Source organism: Periophthalmus magnuspinnatus, chromosome 19 (genome assembly GCF_009829125.3).
Source record: "Periophthalmus magnuspinnatus isolate fPerMag1 chromosome 19, fPerMag1.2.pri, whole genome shotgun sequence".
Classification (NCBI taxonomy): domain Eukaryota; kingdom Metazoa; phylum Chordata; class Actinopteri; order Gobiiformes; family Gobiidae; genus Periophthalmus; species Periophthalmus magnuspinnatus.
The window spans coordinates 257,501-283,578 of record NC_047144.1 but is presented as its reverse complement, the minus strand read 5'-3'; the positions used below and the strand labels follow the sequence as shown (position 1 = coordinate 283,578).

General features: G+C 43.4%; 3 protein-coding genes across 3 annotated transcripts in view; 1 reads left to right on the top strand and 2 right to left on the bottom strand.

Moving 5' to 3' along the window:
• The window catches only part of pald1a (phosphatase domain containing paladin 1a), a 290,101-nt gene that overhangs the window by 73,204 nt on the left and 190,819 nt on the right, over nt 1-26,078 (bottom strand). The gene's annotated exons all lie outside the window — the stretch shown is intronic.
• On the top strand, nt 285-15,684 carry star2 (steroidogenic acute regulatory protein 2). Its single transcript, XM_033985116.1, has 9 exons — nt 285-348; nt 1,038-1,148; nt 2,204-2,222; nt 3,880-3,893; nt 6,012-6,109; nt 7,315-7,473; nt 10,015-10,199; nt 14,692-14,779; nt 15,565-15,684. The coding sequence occupies exons 1-9, from the start codon at nt 285-287 to the stop codon at nt 15,682-15,684; spliced, it is 858 nt and encodes a 285-aa protein (XP_033841007.1).
• Nucleotides 25,368-26,078, bottom strand: part of LOC117387578 (A disintegrin and metalloproteinase with thrombospondin motifs 14) — a 90,888-nt gene continuing 90,177 nt past the window's right edge. Inside the window, exons 23-24 of the mRNA XM_055229795.1 lie at nt 25,686-26,075; nt 25,368-25,609 (exon numbers count right to left, since the gene is read on the bottom strand). Coding sequence (XP_055085770.1) covers nt 25,368-25,609; nt 25,686-26,075 — 632 coding nt within the window. The remainder of the gene's footprint in view (nt 25,610-25,685; nt 26,076-26,078) is intronic.

Genomic DNA, 26,078 nt, shown 5'->3' with positions numbered 1-26,078 from the left:
CTCTGCTTCAGACAATCCAGAAGCTCCCAATGCTCCAGAAGGTCCAGGCGCTGCAGATGCTCCAGATGCACCAGACTCCCCAGACGCTTCATTCATGCTTTAAATAGCACACACCTCTGCTGTGGCTCTGCGGCTTCATGTGTATAAACTTTTATCCTTGAGCCCATGTGGCTCCAATCTTTCTCTGTAGTTTTTATCTTGTGTCCGTGGCCTTCGGCTGGATTATAAAACCAGACGAGAGACTGGGGCTCGTTGCTATCACTGCCTCAGACTCTCAGAGGAACATGCTGCCGGCGCTGGTCAAGCTCTGCTGTGGAATCTCCTACCCTCATCTGAGGAGCATGGCAGGTAGAGCACGTTCACCTTTCACGTTTAATGTCTGTGTCTTTTCAAATGAGTCAATGTGACAGTGACACGTCTGTTTAAAACGTTTTCTTTATTCAAGAAGCTCACAGCATCAGGACAGTATGACCCTTTAAGTCAAGGGCTGACCTCAATACAGAGATCAGCACGTGTTCAGCTCTGTGTGTTCAGTTCTGTGTGTTCAGCTCTGTGTGTTCAGCTCTGTGTGTTCAGCTCTGTGTGTTCATCTCTGTGTGTTCATCTCTGTGTGTTCATCTCTGTGTGTTCATCTCTGTGTGTTCAGCTCTGTGTGTTCAGCTCTGTGTGTTCATCTCTGTGTGTTCAGCTCTGTGTGTTCAGCTCTGTGTGTTCATCTCTGTGTGTTCATCTCTGTGTGTTCATCTCTGTGTGTTCAGCTCTGTGTGTTCAGCTCTGTGTGTTCAGCTCTGTGTGTTCAGTTCTGTGTGTTCAGCTCTGTGTGTTCTGTTCTGTGTGTTCAGTTCTGTGTGTTCAGTTCTGTGTGTTCAGTTCGGTGTGTTCAGTTCGGTGTGTTCAGTTCTGTGTGTTCAGCTCTGTGTGTTCATCTCTGTGTGTTCAGTTCTGTGTGTTCAGTTCTGTGTGTTCAGCTCTGTGTGTTCAGTTCTGTGTGTTCAGTTCTGTGTGTTCAGTTCTTATTGTAATTCCGTTGTGTTCAGGTCTGCAGCGTGCGGCGGTGGCAGTGATAGGCCAGGAGATCTCACACCTGAACACCAGGAGACCCCCCCAGGTCCAGACCCACGTCCAGACCCACACAGCGCCATCTAACGGTGTGAGACCTCAGTCCTCATGTTTCACCTGTTCATTTGTAGTTGTTTTATTTTATTTAATTTGCAAAAACAGAAATGGGAAACACAACAACAACAAAAACAATTAAAGCCGCAAGCGGCATCGAACGGCCCTCGCGGGCCGTGCTTCGCACTCGGCCGACCCCGCACTCCCTGTGGGTGGCGCTAACGCGCCACTTGTCCCTTTTTTATTGCGGCTTTGGGCTGCACTTGTCACCAAACAAGTCAATTTGTGCTGATGCACAAAATGCAACAACATGGGTTTTCCAGGCATCGCCATGGCAACACCGTGCAAAATACAAACTTGGCCCGTTGGACTTTTTTGTCGGGGACGACCTGAAGAATCACTGTGCCAAATTTTGTGTTCGTCGTTGACGGTAATATGTCGTTATAAGACTTTGAAATGTACAAAAATTTGGAAATTTTCCCATTAGGATAACATGGGCGCTTTCGCGCATCGCCATGGTAACCCAGTAAAAAATATGACATGAGTCTGATTGACTTTTTTGATCAGGATGACATGAAGAGTCATGGTGCCAAATTTCACATTATTCCATGAAACTAATATTTTTCCCATGAATGGGAAAAATTTGGAGATTTCCCATTAGGATAACATTGGCAGTTTGGCGCATCGCCATGGCAACACGGTGCAAAAAAAAGCATGGGTCTGATTGACTTTATTGATTGGGATGACCCAATGGAATTTTGTGTCAAATTTGGTAACATTTGGAAAAACTACATTTTCAGCCTTCCATACAAATTTATTTATTATTCTGTAGGGGGCGCTGTCGCGCCAAATTGTTTTCTTTCACAAACATTAGAATTAGGCCGGAAAGTTTTACAACTGATTCGAATTTGAGCAAAATCGGACTTTGCATGCACAAACGGGAGCAAATTTTGACTTTTGAAAATTGCAAAATTTCCGATGGAATTTTGCGGCTTCGCCGCACGGAAACCGTAAAAGGGATCATCATAAATTGGATAACTTTAGATGCCCCACTTATCTAGATGATGTACAGTGAATTTCAGCCCTGCAGGTGAAGCGCCTTCAGAGGAGTTGACGAAAATGCGAGGTCAGCGAAAACGCTGACTCGGCGTTTTGGAATTTTCAATCCAAGATGGCCGACTTCCGGTGCATCAGGGGGCGTGGCCATAATAATCTTTTTTATTTGGCATCACTTGAGGAATGCGTGTACCGAATTTCGTGGCTCTACGCCAAACTTGACGTCGCGACGTCTCCCATTGACGCAATGTATTTTGACTTTTGCAGGGGGCGCTGTCGCGCCACTTTTTTATGCCCAATGATGCACCACATAAAAAAATAAATTTTTCGGCAGACCTGAATTTTGGGCAAAATTTGGTGAGTTTTTGAATATGTTCAGGGGGTCAAATTACTGCTCAAAGAGCAGAAGAATAAAAAAAATAATAATAATAAAAATAATAATATTTTTAGCAAAAACAATATATCCGATAACATTAGAAACACATATTATACGTTTTTTGAAAGCTCTGGACCTTCCCCACGTCACCGTGGGGTCAATGGCGAATGACGAGCGCTAACGCGCTCGTCATTCGCCATGACGTCGGGGTCCGCCATTGACCTCCCATTGACTTCCATTCATTTTAGCAGTAACAAGTATGGCCCATGCCTGCGGCATGGGGGCTTGGATAGGGCTCGATGCCAGGAGTGTGTTTGGGAACATGAGCGCTTCGCGCTGCGTCAGCGTCAACATTGAGTCAATGGGCTTCGCCCATTGACTCGATGTTGACGCTGACATGCTAGCAACAACAAATATGCAAACCCATGCCTACGGCATGGGTTGCTAGGACACAGGAGTCTGTGCAAGGTCGCGGTGCTGCCACGAAGTTGCGCGCTTCGCGCGCAACTTCGTGAAGACAGTCTGCAACGATGAGTGCTTCGCACTCATCGTTGCGGAAGCAATAGGCCCTACGCCCTGTAGGGGCTCGGGCCTAATTAATGTAACTTAAGCTACTGTTTTATCTGTATTATTATTATTATTAGGCCCGAGCCCCTACAGGGCGTAGGGCCTATTGCTTCCGCAACGATGAGTGCGAAGCACTCATCGTTGCAAACTGTCTTCACGAAGTTGCGCGCGAAGCGCGCAACTTCGTGGCAGCACCGCGACCTTGCACAGACTCCTGTGTCCTAGCAACCCATGCCGTAGGCATGGGACATGCATATTTGTTCTTGCTAGCATGTCAGCGTCAACATTGAGTCAATGGGCGAAGCCCATTGACTCAATGTTGACGCTGACGCAGCGCGAAGCGCTAATGTCCCCAAACACACTCCTGGCATCGAGCCCTATCCAAGCCCCCATGCCGCAGGCATGGGCCATACTTGTTACTGCTAAAATGAATGGAAGTCAATGGGAGGTCAATGGCGGACCCCGACGTCATGGCGAATGACGAGCGCGTTAGCGCTCGTCATTCGCCATTGACCCCACGGTGACGTGGGGAAAGTTGAGAGCTTTCAAAAAACGTATAATATGTCATTCTAATGTTTTCGGATATATTGTTTTTGCTAAAAATATTATTATTATTTTTTTTTTTTTTATTCTTCTGCTCTTTGAGCAGTAATTTGACCCCCTGAACATATTCAAAAACTCACCAAATTTTGCCCAAAATTCAGGTCTGCCGAAAAATTTATTTTTTTATGTGGTGCATCATTGGGCATAAAAAAATGGCGCGACAGCGCCCCCTGCAAAAGTCAAAATACATTGCGTCAATGGGAGACGTCGCGACGTCAAGTTTGGCGTAGAGCCACGAAATTTGGTACACGCATTCTTCAAGTGATGCCAAATAAAAAAGATTATTATGGCCACGCCCCCTGACGCACAGGAAGTCGGCCATCTTGGATTGAAAATTCCAAAATGCCGAGTCAGCGTTTTCGCTGACCTCGCATTTTCGTCAACTCCTCTGAAGGCGCTTCACCTTCAGAGCTGAAATTCACTGTACATCATCTAGACAAGTGGGGCATCAAAAGTTATCCAATTTATGATGATCCCTATTACGGTTTCCGTGCGGCGAAGCCGCAAAATTCCATCGGAATTTTTGCAATTTTCAAAAGTCAAAATTTGCTCCCGTTTGCGCATGCAAAGTCCGATTTTGCTCAAATTCGAATCAGTTGTAAAACTTTCAGGCCTAAAGCTACTCATTATGATTGAAACTAAATTGGCGTGATAGCGCCCCCTACAGAACATCTAATATATTTGTATGGAAGGCCGAAAATTTAGTTTTCCCAAATGTTACCAAATTTGACACAAAATTCCATTGGGTCATCCCAATTAATAAAGTCAATCAGACCTATGTCGTCTTTTGCACCGTGTTGCCATGGCGATGCGCCAAACTGCCAATGTTATCCTAATGGGAAACCTCCCAATTTTTCCCATTCATGGGAAAAATATTAGTTTCATGGAATAATGTGAAATTTGGCACCATGACTTTTCATGTCATCCTGATCAAAAAAGTCAATCAGACCCATGTCATATTTTTCACTGGGTTGCCATGGCGATGCGCGAAAGCGCCCATGTTATCCTAATGGGGAAATTTCCAAATTTTCGTACATTTCAAAGTCTTATAACGACCTATTACCGTCAATGACGAACATAAAATTTGGCACAGTGATTCTTCAGGTCGCCCCCGACAAAAAAGTCCAACGGGCCAAGTTTGTATTTTGCACGGTGTTGCCATGGCGATGCCTGGAAAACCCATGTTTTTGCATTTTGTGCATCAGCACTTCCAGTGTGTTTTGACTTGTTTGGTGCCAAACGGAGTCCAAAGCCGCAATAAAATAGAGGCAAGTGGCACGTCAGTGCCACCCACAGGGAGTGCCGGGTCGGCCGAGTGCGAAGCACGGCCCGCGAGGGCCGTTCGATGCCGCTTGCGGCTTTAATTATTATTATTATTATTATTAATAATAATAATAATAATAATAATAATAATAATAATAATAATAATAATAAACAAAAAGAAATAAATTTAAGCCTTTCTCTTTTTGTGTTTCTGTTCTGTTTTTTTTGCAGATGTTTATAAAGTGACACTTTTCTGTAAATTGATTTCTATGTTGAGAAAATGGAGGTTTGCTGTAATTACAACAGATTAAAACTGTGATGCTAATGAGCCAATCACTGATAGCGCTGAGCACAGATCCGGTTAGCATGCTATGGTTAGCATGCTATGGTTAGCATGCTATGGTTAGCATGCTATGGTTAGCATGCTATGGTTAGCATGCTATGGTTAGCATGCTATGACTGCTGCACAAAAAGGCTACACACAGTACAGGCTGGTCTCTGCAGACAGTTACATCAGATTCCTTCTCACAGGCGTCACATGTGACTTCAGGCGCTAACATTATTTTGATCATTATTTTATTTTAGCAAATTTCTCCTGTGTCTTTTTACGACAAAGTCCATGATGTAATAAAGGAGAGATGTGTCCAGTGAAAGATAGACTCAGGGCTACTACTACTACTACTACTACTACTACTACTACTACTACTGCTGCTGCTACTACTACTACTACTACTAATACTACTACTACTACTACTACTACTACTACTACTACTACTACTACTGCTGCTGCTACTACTACTACTACTACTAATACTACTACTACTACTACTACTACTACTACTGCTGCTACTGCTGCTACTACTACTACTAATACTACTACTACTACTACTACTACTACTACTACTGTTACTGTTACTGCTGCAGTGCATATGGCAGGTGCTGTGTGTGTGCTTTTTATTCATACACACAAACACACACAAACACACACAGATCATTTGTTCTGTTCTTGTTTCAGAGCTGAGGTTTTCCACAGAAGAGCAGAGTCTTTATGAGCAGCAGGGACGAGGCGCCATGGAAACAGCTCTGAGTGTGATACAAGACAGAGACGGGTGGAAGACGGAGGTCACAGAGGTACAAACATCTAAACCTGGACTAAACCGGGACTAAACCAGGACTAGATCAGGACTGAACCAGGACTAAACCGGGACTGAACCAGGACTGAACCAGGACTAGATCAGGACTGAACCAGGACTAAACCAGGACTGTTTATCTGTTTATTTATAGAATTGTTTATCTTCTTCCGTGTTGTTGTTTATCTTCTTCCGTGTTGTTTATCTTCTTCCGTGTTGTTGTTTATCTTCTTCCGTGTTGTTGTTTTTCTTCTTCCGTGTTGTTGTTTTTCTTCTTCCGTGTTGTTGTTTATCTTCTTCCGTGTTGTTTATCTTCTTCCGTGTTGTTGTTTATCTTCTTCCGTGTTATCTTTTTCCGTGTTGTTGTTTATCTTCTTCCGTGTTGTTGTTTATCTTCTTCCGTGTTGTTGTTTATCTTCTTCCGTGTTGTTGTTTATCTTCTTCCGTGTTGTTATCTTTTTCCGTGTTGTTGTTTATCTTCTTCCGTGTTGTTGTTTATCTTCTTCCGTGTTGTTTATCTTCTTCCGTGTTATTGTTTATCTTCTTCCGTGTTGTTGTTTATCTTCTTCCGTGTTGTTGTTTATCTTCTTCCGTGTTGTTTTTCTTCTTCCGTGTTGTTGTTTATCTTCTTCCGTGTTGTTTATCTTCTTCCGTGTTGTTGTTTATCTTCTTCCGTGTTGTTATCTTTTTCCGTGTTGTTGTTTATCTTCTTCCGTGTTGTTATCTTTTTCCGTGTTGTTGTTTATCTTCTTCCGTGTTGTTTATCTTCTTCCGTGTTGTTGTTTATCTTCTTCCGTGTTGTTGTTTATCTTCTTCCGTGTTGTTTATCTTCTTCCGTGTTGTTGTTTATCTTCTTCCGTGTTGTTGTTTATCTTCTTCCGTGTTGTTTATCTTCTTCCTTGTTGTTGTTTATCTTCTTCCGTGTTGTTTATCTTCTTCCGTGTTGTTGTTTATCTTCTTCCGTGTTGTTGTTTATCTTCTTCCGTGTTGTTGTTTATCTTCTTCCGTGTTGTTATCTTCTTCCGTGTTGTTTATCTTCTTCCGTGTTGTTGTTTATCTTCTTCCGTGTTGTTATCTTTTTCCGTGTTGTTGTTTATCTTCTTCCGTGTTGTTATCTTTTTCCGTGTTGTTGTTTATCTTCTTCCGTGTTGTTGTTTATCTTCTTCCGTGTTGTTTATCTTCTTCCGTGTTGTTGTTTTTCTTAAGCGTGACGGAGACGTGATCTGCAGTAAAGTCCTTCGAGGGAACAGGAGGGTGTTTAAATTGGAGGCGGAGCTGGACGCCACGGTGGAGCAGTTACACCACGTCCTGTTTGTGCGGGTGGAGGACATGCACCGCTGGAACCCCAGTATCCAGCAGATCAGGGTGAGCCTGCAGGTGGCGCTATGAAATATGCTAAAACTATCTCCTGCCGACACTTTGTATGTATCTGACCCAAACTGCACTCAAGACTACACCTGCAGGGGGCGCTCCTGCAATGAAATGACCAGGAAACAGAGTATTTATATAAATCTGCTGTTCATCATCTCCTCATAAAGTGGAGTCATTATTCACGGGTAAAGTTCCCATCATGCACCGCGCGTCGCTACGGGAGAAACGAGGTATATTTACTTAAAGTTGTGTAATACTCGTGATATTTGATAATACTTTACTTCGTTCAATCTAAACAGAAATAAACGGCTGCGACGACGACGACACTTTGACTCTTCTTCAATGAAATAATAAAGAGTTCAAAATAAACTGTAATTATTTCAGTGCCCATTTTACATCTTCAGCTATTTGTCAGCGGCCGTCACGGTTGCTAGGCGACGTAACGTAAGCGGTAAGGTCAGCGCAAGTTCGCACGAGTCCCACTTCAGCACCAGAGAGGCTGTACAGAGGAGTACCCTTTGTCGGCTGGGTACTTGGAACGGTACTTTGAACGGTACGTCGAACGATACTTTGAACGATACTTTGAACGATACTTTGAACGGTACTTTGAACGGTACTTTGAACGGTACTTTGAACAATACTTTTAATGATACTTTGAACAGTACTTTGAACGATACTTTGAACGATATTTTGAACGATACTTTGAACGATACTTTGAACGATACTTTGAACGATACTTTGAACGATACTTTGAACGATACTACTCCTGAACGGTGCCTTTGTGGGACTGGGACAGCTCTGCATCAGGACTAAACTGTGGCCTGTTTATAATTCGATTTATCTGATTTTACAACTCAATTTTACAAGCAGGTGGTGCACTCTTTATCAGAAAAGTGACACAGTGGATCTTTAATTTGAATGGCTCTAGCTTTAACGTGAGGTTTGTACATGTGTAACGTGTTTTTTTTCGTCACTTTGAGTCTGTATTAACACTGGTGCTAATTAGCTCGCTCCTGTGGAAAAAGGTTTAATTGAATCAGGTTTCGTGCTAAATTACACATGCTAGCTCGCTAATTGCCTGTGGTAGCTCGGAGGGTCTCGTCAAGGTTACGACTAAGTGGCAAAGGCACGTCGTTCAGATGAGTGGATTTAATGTGACATCCCATAATAAAACATCGTTTTAGCATGTTAGCCTAGCAACCCCCACCGAGACCGAAGAGAATCACTGGAAGAATCACAGTTCTGAAATACGGTAAAGCCATATTGCGTGACATTTATTTTGAGTTGAGTGTCAGTCAGAAATAACGACATCAGAGAGAATGTTCAGAAAAGACCCTCCCTGAACAAGAATGAGAACTGAGATTAATTTATCTCTGAACAGACACTGTAAACAAACAAAGTGTAAACAAACAAAGTGTAAACAAACAAACTGTAAACAAACAAAGTGTAAACAAACAAACTGTAAACAAACAAACTGTAAACAAACATATAAGGAGCCATTTGTACATCATGGCAAAGGACAACAGATGAAAACCAGCCTCTTGGCTAATTCTGGCATTTTAAACAGTCACTGTTGGTCAACACTGTCCACTATAAATAAATAAATAAATAAATAAACTGTAAACAAACAGGTGTGTTAGCCTCAGGTGTGTTAGCTTCAGGTGTGTTAGCCTCAGGTGTGTTAGCTTCAGGTGTGTTAGCCTCAGGTGTGTTAGCTTCAGGTGTGTTAGCCTCAGGTGTGTTAGCTTCAGGTGTGTTAGCCTCAGGTGTGTTAGCTTCAGGTGTGTTAGCCTCAGGTGTGTTAGCTTCAGGTGTGTTAGCTTCAGGTGTGTTAGCTTCAGGTGTGTTAGCTTCAGGTGTGTTAGCCTCAGGTGTGTTAGCTTCAGGACTGTCTTGGACGAGCAGCCAAACGTCTTCGCTCTGAAACTTTTTGTCTCATTATAGATTTAACTTTGGCTTTTACTCTTTGTCACCGAGGTTATTTATATTGTATTATATACACAGACTGACCTGAGCTGTGTCCAGACACAGACTGACCTGAGCTGTGTCCAGACTGACCTGAGCTGTGTCCAGTCACAGACTGACCTGAGCTGTGTCCAGTCACACACTGACCTGAGCTGTGTCCAGACTGACCTGAGCTGTGTCCAGACACAGACTGACCTGAGCTGTGTCCAGACTGACCTGAGCTGTGTCCAGTCACACACTGACCTGAGCTGTGTCCAGACTGACCTGAGCTGTGTCCAGACTGACCTGAGTAAAGTGGCTGTAATGACACATAACTGAACTGTTCACTGTTAAAGTTGTATTCTGGAGTTTTCCATGTCTCCAGGGAGATATTGTTGCGGTCACCTCTCCACAGATCTGACCTGTAACTTCACTTGATGTTGTCAGCTGCTTTTCTTTATGGACATAGATATGTTTAATGCCACGCGGTGGAACATTTTAGAAAATGCAATGTCATGTAAAAACTGTAGTGATTTACACGAGGTCATGACCAAATAAAACTCTAAGCCTTAAACGTGTGCCGTCGTGCAGGTCGTCCGCAGACTCGGCTCGGACACTGTCATCACACATGAGGTTTCCGCGGCGACGGCGGGGAACCTGATTGGTCAGAGAGATTTCCTGAGTGTGAGGCACAGCTGGAAACATCAGGACACAGTTTATCTGGGAGGAACCTCCGTCCACCTGGAGGCGCTACCCCCCCAGAGCGGCTTCATCAGGTACTACTGCAGTACACAGAAAAGTACACGGCGTGATACACGGCGCGGTACACGGCGCGGTACACGGCGCGGTACACGGCGCGGTACACAACGCAGTACATGGCGCAGTACAGAGATGCAGTACAGAGACGCAGTACACAACACAGTACAGAAACGCAGTACAGAGACGCAGTACACAACGCAGTACAGCAATGCAGTACACAACGCAGTAGAGAGACGCAGTACAGAGACGCAGTACACCAACACAGTACAGCAGCGCTTTACATCACTGACATGAGTACTGCAGATGTTACTGCATTATACCACTGGTACTGTGGTTACTTCAGTATGAGTACTACAAGTATTTAGTTACTTCAGTATATAAGTGTAAGGCATTATTATTACTTAGTAGTGGGGTATAAGTAGTAGTATAGTCGCTGGCCCATCGCTCCGGCCCATCGCTCCGGCCCATCGCTCCGGCCCATCGCTCCGGCCCATCGCTCCGGCCCATGGCTCCGGCCCATGGCTCCGGCCCATCGCTCCGGCCCATCGCGTCGGCCCATCGCGTCGGCCCAGACGTCTAAAGACCTGAGTGATTATGAAACACGAGCGTGAGTTTAATGTGAAAAAACACTCATTTATTCAGGTCCCAGCTGCTAAAGGACCATGCTAACCTGCTAATTACACACGCTAACCTGACAATTACTCATGCTAGCATGCTAATTACACATGCTAGCTCACTAATGACAGACTCTAATGCACCGAGCGGCTGAAGCAGTGCACTTTGGGTAAATAACAGTGATTATCTCATATCACTGCACCCAATTATAAGAAAAAGAACAGAAATATAAAAGTATTATTATTCAAAACGATAAATGTGCGTTTAGACGACACTGTAATAATAATAATAATAACAATAACAATAATAATAACAATAATAATAATAATAATATAATAATAATAATAATAACAACAATAATAATAATAATTAAAGCCGCAAGCGGCATCGAACGGCCCTCGCGGGCCGTGCTTCGCACTAGGCTGGCCCCGCACTCCCTGTGGGTGGCGCTAACGCGCCACTTGTCCCTTTTTTATTACGGCTTTGGGCTGCACTTGTCACCAAACAAGTCAAAACACACTGGAAGTTCTGATGCACAAGATGCAAAAACATGGGTTTTCCAGGCATCGCCATGGCAACACCGTGCAAAATACAAACTTGGCCCCTTGGACTTTTTTGACGGGGACGACCTGAAGAATCACTGTGCCAAATTTCACATTCCTCAATGAAGTGAATAAGTCGTTATAAGACTTTGAAATGTATGAAACTTTGGAAATTTTCCCATTAGGATTACATGGGCGCTTTCGCGCATCGCCATGGCAACCCAGTGAAAAATATGACTTGGGTCTGATTGACTTTTTTGATCAGGATGACATGAAGAGTCATGGTGCCAAATTTCACATTATTCCATGAAACTAATATTTTTCCCATGAATGGGAAAAATTGGGAGGTTTCCCATTAGGATAACATTGGCAGTTTGGCGCATCGCTATGGCAACACGGTGCAAAAGACGACATAGGTCTGATTGACTTTATTGATTGGGATGACCCAAAGGAATTTTGTGTCAAATTTGGTAACATTTGGGAAAACTACATTTTCGGCCTTCCATACAAATTTATTAGATGTTCTGTAGGGGGCGCTATCGCGCCAATTTAGTTTCTGTCATAATGAGTAGCTTTAGGCCCATAAGTTTTACAACTGATTTGAATTTGAGCCAAATCGGACTTTGCATGCGCAAACGGGAGCAAATTTTGAAATTTGAAAATTGCAAAAATTCCGATGGAATTTTGCGGCTTCGCCGCACGGAAACCGTGATAGGGATCATCATAAATTGGATAACTTTTGATGCCCCACTTGTCTAGATGATGTACAGTGAATTTCAGCCCTGCAGGTGAAGCGCCTTCAGAGGAGTTGACGAAAATGCGACGTCAGCGAAAACGCTGACTCAGCATTTTGGAATTTTCAATCCAAGATGGCCGACTTCCGGTGTGTCAGGGGGCGTGGCCATAATAATATTTTTTGTTTGGCATCACTTGAAGAATGCGTGTACCGAATTTCGTGGCTGTATGAAAAAGTTGACGTCGACGTCTCCCATTGACGTCAAAAATTTGACTTTTGCAGGGGGCGCTGTCGCGCCATTTTTTTATGCCCAATGATGCACCATAAAAAAAAAAAAAATTTTCGCCAGACCTGAATGATGGGCAAAATTTGGTGAGTTTTTGAATATATTTAGGGGGTCAAATTAGTGCTCAAAGAGCAGAAGGAAGAAGAAATAAAAAAAAAAAAAATAATAATATTTTTAGCAAAAACAATATATCCGATAACATTACAATGACATATTATACGTTTTTTGAAAGCTCTCGACTTTCCCCACGTCACCGTGGGGTCAATGGCGAATGACGAGCGCTAACGCGCTCGTCATTCGCCATGACGTCGGGGTCCGCCATTGACCTCCCATTGACTTCCATTCATTTTAGCAGTAATAAAGATGGCCCATGCCTGCGGCATGGGGGCTTGGATAGGGCTCGATGCCAGGAGTGTGTTTGGAGACATGAGCGCTTCGCGCTGCGTCAGCGTCAACAATGAGTCAATGGGCTTCGCCCATTGACTCATTGTTGACGCTGACATGCTAGCAAGAACAAATATGCATGTCCCATGCCTACGGCATGGGTTGCTAGGACACAGGAGTCTGTGCAAGGTTGCGGTGCTGCCACGAAGTTGCGCGCTTCGCGCGCAACTTCGTGAAGACAGTTTGCAACGATGAGTGCTTCGCACTCATCGTTGCGGAAGCAATAGGCCCTACGCCCTGTAGGGGCTCGGGCCTAATAATAATATAATAATAATAATAATAACAACAATAATAATAATAATAATAATAATAACAACAATAATAATAATAATAATAATAATAATAATGATAATAATAATAACAATAATATAATAATAATAATAATAATAATAATAATAACAACAACAACAACAATAATAATAATAATAATAATAATAATAATAATAATAATATAATAACAATAATAATAATAATAATAATAATAATAATAATAATAATAATAGTGTCACAGGTGTTTCTCAAGTCATTGAAAGAGGACAAATATCGACTTAAATCACATTTGTATATTTTTGTGGCGTTATGGCGTTAGTCGCCGGTCCAGCCTGGACGTGGTCAGTTTGTGCGTCCGGATGTAAAACAGTTTTATGGGATGTCATTTATTTTAAATCAGACACAAAACACAAAATGAAACCGACGTAAACGTGGTCAGACTTTTATTATCACAGAAATCATCACGTGACAGAAATGGAACGATTCAAGAAGAATCGAAAAACATCCTAATGTGTGTGTGTGTGTGTGTATAGGGATGTGTGTGTGGGTTTGTGTGTATTTATGTGTGTGTGTATTTATGTGTGTTTGTGTGTATTTATGTGTGTGTGTATTTATGTGTGTTTTTGTGTATTTATGTGTGTTTGTGTGTATTTATGTGTTTATGTGTGTTTGTGTGTATTTATGTGTGTGTGTATTTATGTGTGTTTTTGTGTATTTATGTGTGTTTGTGTGTATTTATGTGTGTGTGTATTTATGTGTGTTTTTGTGTATTTATGTGTGTGTGTGTGTGTATTTATGTGTGTGTGTGTATTTATGTGTGTGTATTTATGTGTGAGTGTGTGTGTGTCTTTTTGTGTGTATTTGTGTATTTATGTGTGTTTTTGTGTGTATTTATGTGTGTGTGTGTGTGTGTGTATAGGGATGTGTGTGTGTGTATTTGTGTGTGTGTGTATTTATGTGTGTTTTTGTGTATTTATGTGTGTTTGTGTGTATTTATGTGTTTGTGTGTTTTTGTGTGTATTTGTGTGTGTTTTTGTGTGTATTTATGTGTGTGTGTATTTATGTGTGTGTGTGTGTATTTATGTGTGTGTGTAGGGGTGTGTGTGTGTGTGTGTATTTATGTGTGTGTGTATTTATGTGTTTTTGTGTGTATTTATGTGTGTTTTTGTGTGTTTGTGTGCTTTTGTGTGTATTTGTGTGTATTTATGTGTGTTTTTGTGTGTATTTATGTGTGTTTTTGTGTGTTTTTGTGTGTATTTATGTGTTTTTGTGTGTATTTATGTGTTTTTGTGTGTATTAATGTGTTTTGTGTGTTTGTGTGCTTTTGTGTGTATTTGTGTGTATTTATGTGTGTTTTTGTGTGTATTTATGTGTGTGTGTTTGTGTGTATTTATGTGTGTTTTTGTGTGTTTTTGTGTGTATTTATGTGTGTGTGTTTGTGTGTATTTATGTGTGTTTTTGTGTGTTTTTGTGTGTATTTATGTGTTTTTGTGTGTTTGTGTGTATTTGTGTGTATTTATGTGTGTATTTGTGTGTTTTTGTGTGTATTTGTGTGTATTTATGTGTGTGTTTTTGTGTGTATTAATGTGTTTTTGTGTGTTTTTGTGTGTTTGCAGGGCGGAGGATGGACCCACCTGTTTTATTCTTGAGCCGATTGGACCAAACAGAAGTAAATTCACGTGGCTCCTGAACCTGGACGTCAAGGTCTGTGTGTGTCAGTGTGTTTTAGTATCCTAGCAACTGAAAGATGCTCTGTGGAATGTATCTACTGGAGCCAGCGACCTGCTAGTCTCCATGGAGATGGTATTGGTTTGAGACACACACAGGTGTGTCTCTGCGGGTCAAGGACACACCCGTGTGCGTCTCTGCGGGTCCTGGACACACCCGTGTGCGTCTCTGCGGGTCCTGGACACACCCGTGTGCGTCTCTGCAGGTCCTGGACACACCCGTGTGCGTCTGTGCGGGTCCTGGACACACCCGTGTGCGTCTGTGCGGGTCCTGGACACACCCGTGTGCGTCTCTGCAGGTCAAGGACACACCCGTGTCTTTAGCTGCAGGTTCAGGTGGAGGTCATAGTTTTTTGAGGTTTGTTTTGGGGACATGGACATAAAAACATCGTTAGTACAGTGGGACACGTCTGGTCCTTGTTTACGTTGTTGTTGCTCAGAAACAGAACTGGATGAACCTCTTCATGTGTCACATGTGCTGCTCCCGTCCAATCAGGAAGCAGCAAACAGCTCCTTAAAGAAACAGCTCAGACAAACTTTAAATGTGATTCTGATGAAGACATGATGTAAACAAATGAACTAGTCCTGGTTTAGTCCTGGTCTAGTCCTGGTTTAGTCCTGGTTTAGTCCTGGTTTAGTCCTGGACTAGTCCTGGTCCAGTCCTGGTCCAGTCCTGGTCCAGTCCTGGTCCAGTCCTGGTCCAGTCCTGGTCCAGTCCTGGTCCAGTCCTGGTCTGTGCTCATATGTGTTTGTTGTTTTCAGGGCTGGTTGCCTAAGTCTGTGGTGAATCAGGCTTTACCTCGCGCTCAGTTGGACTTCACTCGACACCTGCGCAGACACTTGTCCACAGGGGGCGCTCTGCAGGGTGAGCCGAGCAGGTGAAGGAGAGGATCACACGAGAGCAAGAGAAGAACAACCAGTCTAACCCGTCTCCACACTTCAAGCTCCGCCCGTTGAACTCAGGTGTTTGTGATCGGTGCAGTCATGTGTGATGTCACCAAGTACTGAAAATGGGAGTGGCCACTAGGGGCAGCACACACTTCCATGTGAAGGTTTTGACCAGGAAGCTGCAGATGAACCTGTTTTGTTCTAATGTTTCCAAAAAAATGACCTGGGACAGACATGATGTGACTGAAACACGTCACACACATTTTACTCATGAAAAAATGGATTTGAGTTTTTGTTTTTCAAAAGTCAAACTCAAAATTAGAAACGTTTTCGTCGTCGTTTTAACGTTTTTGCTCTGAGCGTTTTTATCAGAAATGTAGGAAAAAACCCACAAATCAGACTGAAGAGAAATAAAAATACAGACTAAATGAGGCCTCGCTCGGGCTCCGGGGCCTCACTTAGACTCAGACTCTGAGGTCTCCCTCGGGCTGTGAAGTGTGTGGAGTGTGTGACGTGTGTGGAGTGTGTGGAGTGTGTGACGTGTGTGGAGTGTGTGGAGTGTGTGGAGTGTGTGGAGTGTGTGGAGTGTGTGGAGTGTGTGACGTGTGTGGAGTGTGTGGAGTGTGCGAAGTGTGCGAAGTGTGTGGAGTGTGTGAAGTGTGTGGAGTGTGTGGAGTGTGTGGAGTGTGTGGAGTGTGTGGAGTGTGCGGAGTGTGTGAAGTGTGTGGAGTGTGTGGAGTGTGTGAAGTGTGTGGAGTGTGTGGAGTGTGTGGAGTGTGTGAAGTGTGTGAAGTGTGCGGAGTGTGCGGAGTGTGTGGAGTGTGCGGAGTGTGTGGAGTGTGTGACGTGTGCGGAGTGTGTGAAGTGTGTGGAGTGTGTGAAGTGTGTGGAGTGTGTGACGTGTGTGGAGTGTGTGGAGTGTGTGAAGTGTGTGGAGTGTGTGAAGTGTGTGGAGTGTGTGACGTGTGTGGAGTGTGCGGAGTGTGTGGAGTGTGGAGTGTGTGGAGTGTGTGGAGTGTGTGGAGTGTGTGGAGTGTGTGGAGTGTGTGAAGTGTGTGGAGTGTGTGGAGTGTGTGGAGTGTGTGGAGTGTGTGAAGTGTGTGGAGTGTGTGAAGTGTGTGGAGTGTGTGACGTGTGTGGAGTGTGCGGAGTGTGTGGAGTGTGGAGTGTGTGGAGTGTGCGGAGTGTGTGGAGTGTGCGGAGTGTGTGACGTGTGTGGAGTGTGTGAAGTGTGTGGAGTGTGTGAAGTGTGTGGAGTGTGTGACGTGTGTGGAGTGTGCGGAGTGTGTGGAGTGTGGAGTGTGTGGAGTGTGTGGAGTGTGTGGAGTGTGTGGAGTGTGTGGAGTGTGTGAAGTGTGTGGAGTGTGTGGAGTGTGTGGAGTGTGTGGAGTGTGTGAAGTGTGTGGAGTGTGTGAAGTGTGTGGAGTGTGTGACGTGTGTGGAGTGTGCGGAGTGTGTGGAGTGTGGAGTGTGTGGAGTGTGCGGAGTGTGTGACGTGTGTGGAGTGTGTGGAGTGTGTGGAGTGTGTGGAGTGTGTGAAGTGTGCGGAGTGTGCGGAGTGTGTGGAGTGTGTAATGTTTGTTGTTTCTCGTGTGTGTGTTTCTCTTCAGGCTGCTCCACTGACTCCAACACAAACACACTCGTGTTTTTTTTACTGGTTGTAGTTTTACTTTTTTAAATAAACTTGTTTTTCTAAGATGATTTTGACTCTTGATCTGTTTTTTTAAATCATCTCGACTCAATCAACATGAGATTTCACAAGTTTTAACTGAACAAAAATAGTTTATTTGTTGTGAGATGGTTCTTCTTTTGGAGTAGAAAAACAGATGTTGTGTTAGATTTATATGTTTTACCCCAGATTTCTACACAATAATTTAAATATGGAACAAATAGACAATTGTACAATAATTTAACTGAAACCTGACTCAGAAAAAAACAACAAAACTCATTATAGCAGCAGTTTTGTGTAACTTTGTCTGAAGAACACGAACGTCACAGTCACTCCATCAATTTCCAAATCATTTAATTTTATTTCTTTATATTTTTGAGAATAGAAAAATTAACTGCTCAACTTATATATTTAGTTTTATTTAGAGTCATTGAACGTTTATTAATATCAAACCACAGTTCATTTTCTAGTGTTTGTTTAAGGTTTGGTGAGTCCTTTCCCGAGGCTGGTGTCAAAATGAAACGCACCTCATTAAAATACATTAAAATAATGTGGGTCCTAAAACAGAGCCCTGTGGTACACCACGCGTCATCATGTTTTCAGCAGAATTTGTATCATTCACGTGCACACAGGTCTGTTCAGAGGATCGTTTTAAGCCCAGTCTTTAAATATACACTTTTTTTTTTTTCTAACACCAGAGGGAGACAAAGCGACAACAAAGGCCCCGCCCCCTTCAGGTTTTAGACGGAACCTTGAAACATCCAAAATCATCTGGTCTGCGATCACGATTATAATGAATTTGAGTAATAAAAACAGATGTAATTGTGTAAAGAGTAAACATAGATATATTTACAAAAAAAAACAAAAAAAAAAACAGATTTTACATAATACAAACCCCTAACACTAATTCCCCTGTTGCTAACGCTAACAGGAGCGACCTCGGGGAAAGAAGGACCTGATTTGTCTGTTATTAATGTTCAGATCTTGATTTACAGACACAATAGTGAAATAAAAACCCCAGGATCATGTAGAGGGTTAATACGAACATTTAAGACCAGAATGAGTCTGAAGCAGCAGAGACAGAGAGAGGACAGAGGGGGCGCTGTTCAACACAGAAAGAGAAATGGACAAAGAGGCGATGGAAGTGCACTACATCCATTTATATATACAGCCTATGCTAGCAGGTTAGCTACATCCATTTATATATACAGTCTATGCTAGCAGGTTGGCTACATCCATTTATATATACAGTCTATGCTAGCAGGTTGGCTACATCCATTTATATATACAGTCTATGCTAGCAGATGTTATGTCTTTCTTTAGCATCTTTATTTGTTTTGTTATGGATCTTTTGGACCTAACCTTCGTAAAACCATCTGTTGTTATGTTTGGGTGTATCTCTTGTTCGTGCGTCCTCCAGACAGTTTGATTAGACTAAACTGGCTTGTTTTGATGGTATAAATACTCTGTGTTTACATTTGTCCACTGAGGGCGAGACGACACTGTGAGGGACACAGATCTTTGACAATTGTGCACAGTCGATTCAATAAACCAGACTTTTTGATTCAAGATGACTTCTCTGTGGATTTTATATCTTTAAGGTTTTTCACTATTAGAAATTCCACAACATTAGCTCCATTTATATATACAGTCTATGCTAGCATGTTAGCTATGTCCATTTATATATACAGTCTATGCTAGCATGTTAGCTACGTCCATTTATATATACAGTCTATGCTAGCATGTTAGCTATGTCCATTTATATATACAGTCTATGCTAGCATGTTAGCTACGTCCATTTATATATACAGTCTATGCTAGCATGTTAGCTACATCCATTTATATATACAGTCTATGCTAGCATGTTAGCTACGTCCATTTATATATACAGTCTATGCTAGCATGTTAGCTACATCCATTTATATATACAGTCTATGCTAGCATGTTAGCTACATCCATTTATATATACAGTCTATGCTAGCATGTTAGCTACGTCCATTTATATATACAGTCTATGCTAGCATGTTAGCTACATCCATTTATATATACAGTCTATGCTAGCATGTTAGCTACGTCCATTTATATATACAGTCTATGCTAGCATGTTAGCTACATCCATTTATATATACAGTCTATGCTAGCATGTTAGCTACATCCATTTATATATACAGTCTATGCTAGCATGTTAGCTACGTCCATTTATATATACAGTCTATGCTAGCATGTTAGCTACGTCCATTTATATATACAGTCTATGCTAGCATGTTAGCTACATCCATTTATATATACAGTCTATGCTAGCATGTTAGCTACGTCCATTTATATATACAGTCTATGCTAGCATGTTAGCTACATCCATTTATATATACAGTCTATGCTAGCATGTTAGCTACATCCATTTATATATACAGTCTATGCTAGCATGTTAGCTACGTCCATTTATATATACAGTCTATGCTAGCATGTTAGCTACGTCCATTTATATATACAGTCTATGCTAGCATGTTAGCTACGTCCATTTATATATACAGTCTATGCTAGCATGTTAGCTACGTCCATTTATATATACAGTCTATGCTAGCATGTTAGCTACGTCCATTTATATATACAGTCTATGCTAGCATGTTAGCTACATCCATTTATATATACAGTCTATGCTAGCATGTTAGCTACGTCCATTTATATATACAGTCTATGCTAGCATGTTAGCTACATCCATTTATATATACAGTCTATGCTAGCATGTTAGCTACATCCATTTATATATACAGTCTATGCTAGCACGTTAGCTTAGCTTCTCTCTTCTTACCGTACGGTGATTCCGGGGCATCTGGCTTTTGCAGTGTTGTAACAGTGATGTCATTAGCACTACAGACCGTACAGACCACATCAGACCGCAGCGGTGTGAGCGGCGGACGCCTCCTCTGAGATCACAAACGTGCGATGGTGTCATGTTCGTACCTCGTGTGACTGTGGCTGATTCTCGCCGAGAGGCTGAAGGACATGGACGTCTGGAGATGTCCTCAAATATGACGTCCTGTTTCCAGTGAAGCCAAGGGCCCGACTGGAGCCGTGGGGAATATTCGCAATATTGTGATTTAAATGTAGGGACAGTGTCTCTGGGCTGGCCTGGGAACGCCTCGGGGTCCCGTCGGAGCTGCTGGAGGAAGCGTCTGGGGTGACATAGGGCAGCTTTAATTCTTCAAATCCCATGAACCCTCGAAGACCCGACGGAGAGTATAGAGCTCCTGAATCTGAGGTTCGACTATCGGTCTAAATTGTCCCAAAGTAACAGCTCAAATAAAGTTTAAAGGTGTAACAGCAAACAACGAAGTTAAATCTGTCACTGGACAAATCGTTGTAGGACTGAAGACGTTTCTCTGCTCGTCCAAGTCTCTTCTTCAGGTCTGGTCAGATGCTGGTGGACACTGCCTTTAAATCTGTCTGAGGAGCTAACTACACTGAAACTGTAAACAGCTGTTGTCTCCAGTTTCAGCTGAAACGACCCTGTTCAGCCTTAACGACCCTGCTCTTGTTCTCATTGTTCTGGGTCTGAGGATGGAGTTATAGATGGACAGATTATGTTATTGTTTATGGCTCGGGGTTTTGTCCTTAGGGTTTTGTCCTTAGGGTGTATATGTAAGCTTCCTGTAAACTTCTGCCAGTTTGTTCTCCTTGGCTTCTTCCGGGAAGAAGCCAAGGAGAACAAACTGGCCTTTTTAGATTGAGCAGTAACAATAGGAGAGGACAGGCGACTCCAGGTAGAAGTTTACAGGAAGCCCACACATACAGACCAATACCTGCTGTTTGACTCACACCATCCACTGCAGCACAAACTCGGAGTGATCCGGACACTACAACCACAGAGACACAAACACAGAGGGAAAGGTGAAGGAGGAGCAACATGTGGACAAAGCCCTCTCTGCATGTGGAGATCCAAAATGGGCCTTCAATAGATCGAAGGGCTAAAAAACAGGACAACAGGGAATCTGAACCTAGAAGGAGAGGAGTTACCATCCCTTACACTGCAGGTGTGTCTGAAAAACCTCAGAGAATCTTCAGACAGGATGAGATTCCTGTCTTTTTCAAACCCACAAACACTTTAAGGCAAACATTGGTTCACCCTAAGGACAAAACCCCGAGCCATAAACAGAGTAATGTGTCTACTCCATTCAGTGAAGAGTGAGCGTCACACTGGAGAAACTAAACAGCTGCTCCATAAGACGATGGACCAACACCGGCGGGAGATTCCTCTGGACCCCAGTCCGCCGTGCATCTCCATCTTAAAGACACTGACCACCTCCTTTGAAGAGAGTGAAGTTCAGATCTGAGCCAGAGAAAAGAAATGGTTTGAGAGAGGAGTTAAAGAAGATGTTTTTATTAGAAAAGAGAATCCTTCCTTAAACAGAAATGGGGCCTGAGACATAATCTGTCCATCTACACCTCCATCCTCAGACCCAGAACAATGAGAACAATCGCAGGGTCCTTAAGGCTGAACAGGGTCGTTTCAGCTGAAACTGGAGACAACAGCTGTTTACAGTTTCAGTGTCGTTAGCTCCTCAGACAGATTTAAAGGCAGTGTCCACCAGCATCTGACCAGACCTGGACGACTGAGGGTCCACTTAAAGGTATAATGTGTAACTTTTCTGGTTGGACTCCTGTTGCCAGCTGTTTGTATCCATGGATCTGTTATTGCTTTGCCTGGAATGTTCCAAAGTATGGCATTAAGTGTCTTGCCAAAGGACACAACCACGGCATTCATGTGTGGGAACTGGAATCGCACCATCAACCTGTGGGTCAATGGACAAATGCTCTACCAACTGAGCCACTGTCAAGTCCCTTTTAACATAGAAACATTTACAGAGTCACAATAATAAAAACACAAGAAACATAAAGTTTTTAAGTCGTTTTTACTTCTCCGTACCGTTTAAAAATTCAATAAATATTAATAGTTAAAGCTTTCATTCACGTTTGTATATACAAGAACTATACAGTACACAAGGAGCCGTAGAAACAGAACTACAAAGTACACAAGGAGCCGTAGGAACAGAACTACAGAGTACACAAGGAGCCGTAGGAACAGAACTATAAAGTACACAAGGAGCCGTAGGAACAGAACTACAGAGTACACAAGGAGCCGTAGGAACAGAACTACAGAGTACACAAGGAGGCGTAGAAACAGAACTATAAAGTACACAAGGAGCCGTAGGAACAGAACTACAAAGTACACAAGGAGGCGTAGGAACAGAACTACAAAGTACACAAGGAGCCGTAGGAACAGAACTACAGAGTACACAAGGAGCCGTAGGAACAGAGCTATAAAGTACACAAGGAGCCGTAGGAAAAGAACTACAGAGTACACAAGGAGGCGTAGAAACAGAACTATAAAGTACACAAGGAGGCGTAGAAACAGAACTATAAAGTACACAAGGAGCCGTAGGAACAGAACTACAGAGTACACAAGGAGCCGTAGGAACAGAACTATAAAGTACACAAGGAGCCGTAGGAACAGAACTACAGAGTACACAAGGAGCCGTAGGAACAGAACTATAAAGTACACAAGGAGCCGTAGGAACAGAACTACAGAGTACACAAGGAGCTGTAGGAACAGAACTATAAAGTACACAAGGAGCCGTAGGAACAGAACTACAGAGTACACAAGGAGCCGTAGGAACAGAACTATAAAGTACAGAAGGAGCCGTAGAAACAGAACTATAAAGTACACAAGGAGGCGTGGAAACAGAACTATAAAGTACACAAGGAGGCGTAGAAACAGAACTATAAAGTACACAAGGAGGCGTAGAAACAGAACTATAAAGTACACAAGGAGGCGTAGAAACAGAACTATAAAGTACACAAGGAGGCGTAGAAACAGAACTATAAAGTACACAAGGAGCCGTAGAAACAGAACTATAAAGTACACAAGGAGGCATAGAAACAGAACTATAAAGTACACAAGGAGGCGTAGAAACAGAACTACAAAGGACACAAGGAGGCGTAGAAACAGAACTATAAAGTACACAAGGAGGCGTAGAAACAGAACTATAAAGGACACAAGGAGGCGTAGAAACAGAACTATAAAGTACACAAGGAGGCGTAGAAACAGCAGGAGTCAGGTCCATTTCACCTCCGGCTCTTTCACTTCTGACACATTTACACAGTACCAGGGCAGACGGGTCGGGTCTTTGCCTTGTGTTTCAGTCTTGTAATGGAGGATTGGGCCACACAGTGGGCCGCACGGTGGGCCGCACGGTGGGCCGCTCGGCGGGTCACACAGTGGGTCGGTTCAAGTTTGACAGTCGTTTTTGTAACAATGTAAAAGTAATGAGCACCAAGACTTCAGGAGACAGAGTCCTGTGGAGAATGATGTGCCGGTGAAGTGATATTAAAAATGGAATTAAATCAAATATATATCCACGGGTTTCAGAGTAAACCATTGCCATAACGATTAACAATTTAAAACACAATATTATGTTTAGGTCTGTGGACCAATGCAAACTGTTTAAAAGGAACTTTTTCACATTTTAAGACGGTAAAAATCAGGTACAGCGCTTTTAAGTTGGATCCATTTTGTGAGTTTTTGTGATTTGACGGCACAGCTGAAGCCCCACGGCCCCTCCCTCCTGTTCACATACTTTTATAATAGTTCTATAGTAGTTCTATAGTAGTTCTAATGCACTTGAGGAACATGCGAACAACTGTACAAGAATGAAGCTCTGCAGCCCTCAGGTTCTGAACATGAGTGTGGACCACAGCACCTGCAGGTTTGCTACCAGCTTTAAACCCTCTCTCCTTCTCCCTCCCTCCATCTTTCCTCCTCCCTCCCTCTCTCCCCCTCTCTTCCTGCTCTCTTTCGTTCTTTCCCTCCTTCTTGTCTGGTAGACTTACGTTGGTAGTTGAATGTTACACTTGTACGCTTCATGAGCCGTTGATCTCGTTCTCGATTTGATGGTTTCATGTCAGATGTTCTGCTGCGGTTTATGGAACTACAGGAGATTTGGTCCAGTTTTTGTTCCATGTGGATAGGCCCAGTAATTACAGAGATATTAACCATAAACCAGGTCTAAACCAGGTCTAAACCAGGTCTAAACCAGGTCTAAACCAGGTCTAAACCAGGTCTAAACCAGGTCTAAACCAGGTCTAAACCAGGTCTAAACCAGGTCTAAACCAGGTCTAAACCAGGTCTAAACCAGGTCCACACATCTGCGGTCTCACAGTTACACAGTGAAATCCACCTGAGTCTCCAGCTCCATTTTAAAGTCGATTTGAGATGTTATGACGTCACGAGCGCCGCCAGTTGCGTCGCATATTCACGTGGCTCGCCGTTCACATTCGAGCCAATATTTTTGTCCCTCTAAAATGCAGGAGTGTAGGCCTTTCACACCAAAACCTCAAACCGCGCGAGCTCCAATCACGAGCCTTCGCTTAGCACATCCAAAACGCCAAATGGACTCGTTTAGAAATGAAATGGACGACGGCTAAAAGCTTCAGAAGGGTCTAAAAATCAGCCTTGGACCAAAATGATACTGAAACGTGACTTTTATGTGAAGCACTTTGCTCAGATGAAGCTGTTTTTAAACCTGCTGTAGAAATAAACTTGAACTGAACTGAACAGATGGGTAAAAATGAGAAGTTCTCCTGGATCTGTGGACTCCAGGATCATGTAGAGCAGGAAAATACCAACGTTTAAGACCAAAATGAGTCCGAGCAGCAGGTACAGAGAGAGGGGACTTGAGTAATATTTGTGTATTTGAAGTAACAGTACTCCTACTCGAGTAAAAGTGACTGGAGCTTCACGTAACAATATCAATCTGTTTGTTTCTGGCTCCTTCAGTTTGGCTCGTTTTTGTGTTACGTAATTCCATGATCTATTACGCGGACATCTCTCAAAACTCCGCCCCTCTGTGTTACCTGAGCTGAAACGCGCTCCGTACTGCCCCGTGTGGTCTCCTGGTGTGAAAGGCCTGTCTGAAACGTTCCCTTTTTTTGAGGTGGACTCCCCGCCGCGTCAGTCCGTCTCCGGAGGTAGTACAGGGCCCTGGTCCCAGTCTGTGAGGGGGGCTCGGGGGGACGTCGCCGGGGTGCGGGTGGTGGATCGCGGGGGGCCGGACGGGTGGAGGATCTGGGGGTCTTGGAGTTCATTTTTTCCGCAGGATTGGCAGCAGAGTTTGTTGTATCCGGGGATGGAGCAGTATCGAGTGAGCGTGTCCATTTTGCAGAAGTGTGACGTGTCTCTTTCGCACAGTTTTTCTGGAAAAAAAATTAAAAATCAGATCAGGACGGTGTGTTTTTATAACGTGTGTGTGTGTGTGTGTGTGATACTCACCTGGTCCATGAGCCTGTGTCACAGCAGCAGCTCCGTCCAACCCCACCCCAGGATCGGTGCTCGTCTCTGGGGTCGTGGCTCTGACCTTCCTCCCCGCTCTGGACGTTGGGGACACGCTCGGACTTGGCGGCGTCGCTCCTGTCACTTTGCTCATCGCGGAAGTCGCTGTAGCTTTCGTCGTCGTCGTCGTCGTCGTGGTCGTCGTCGGTCTCGAGGTCCCGGTTGAGTCCAGGTCCGGGTCTATAACCGGATCTGGGAGGTCCGGGGAGTGCGTGTTTTGTCGTTTATTGCAGGATTCGCAGCAGAGTTTGTTGTACCCGGGGATGGAGCAGTACTGAGCCAGGACTTCCATTTGACAGAAGATGGACTTGTCTCGTAAACACGGCTCGTCTG

Bases quoted from the DNA above. Each gene is read 5' to 3' on its own strand.
- star2 (XM_033985116.1), top strand. From the start codon at position 285: ATGCTGCCGGCGCTGGTCAAGCTCTGCTGTGGAATCTCCTACCCTCAT. The intron at 7,474-10,014 runs GTGAGCCTGCAG...GCCGTCGTGCAG, and splicing joins CCAGTATCCAGCAGATCAGG to GTCGTCCGCAGACTCGGCTC. The intron at 10,200-14,691 runs GTACTACTGCAG...GTGTGTTTGCAG, and splicing joins CCCCAGAGCGGCTTCATCAG to GGCGGAGGATGGACCCACCT.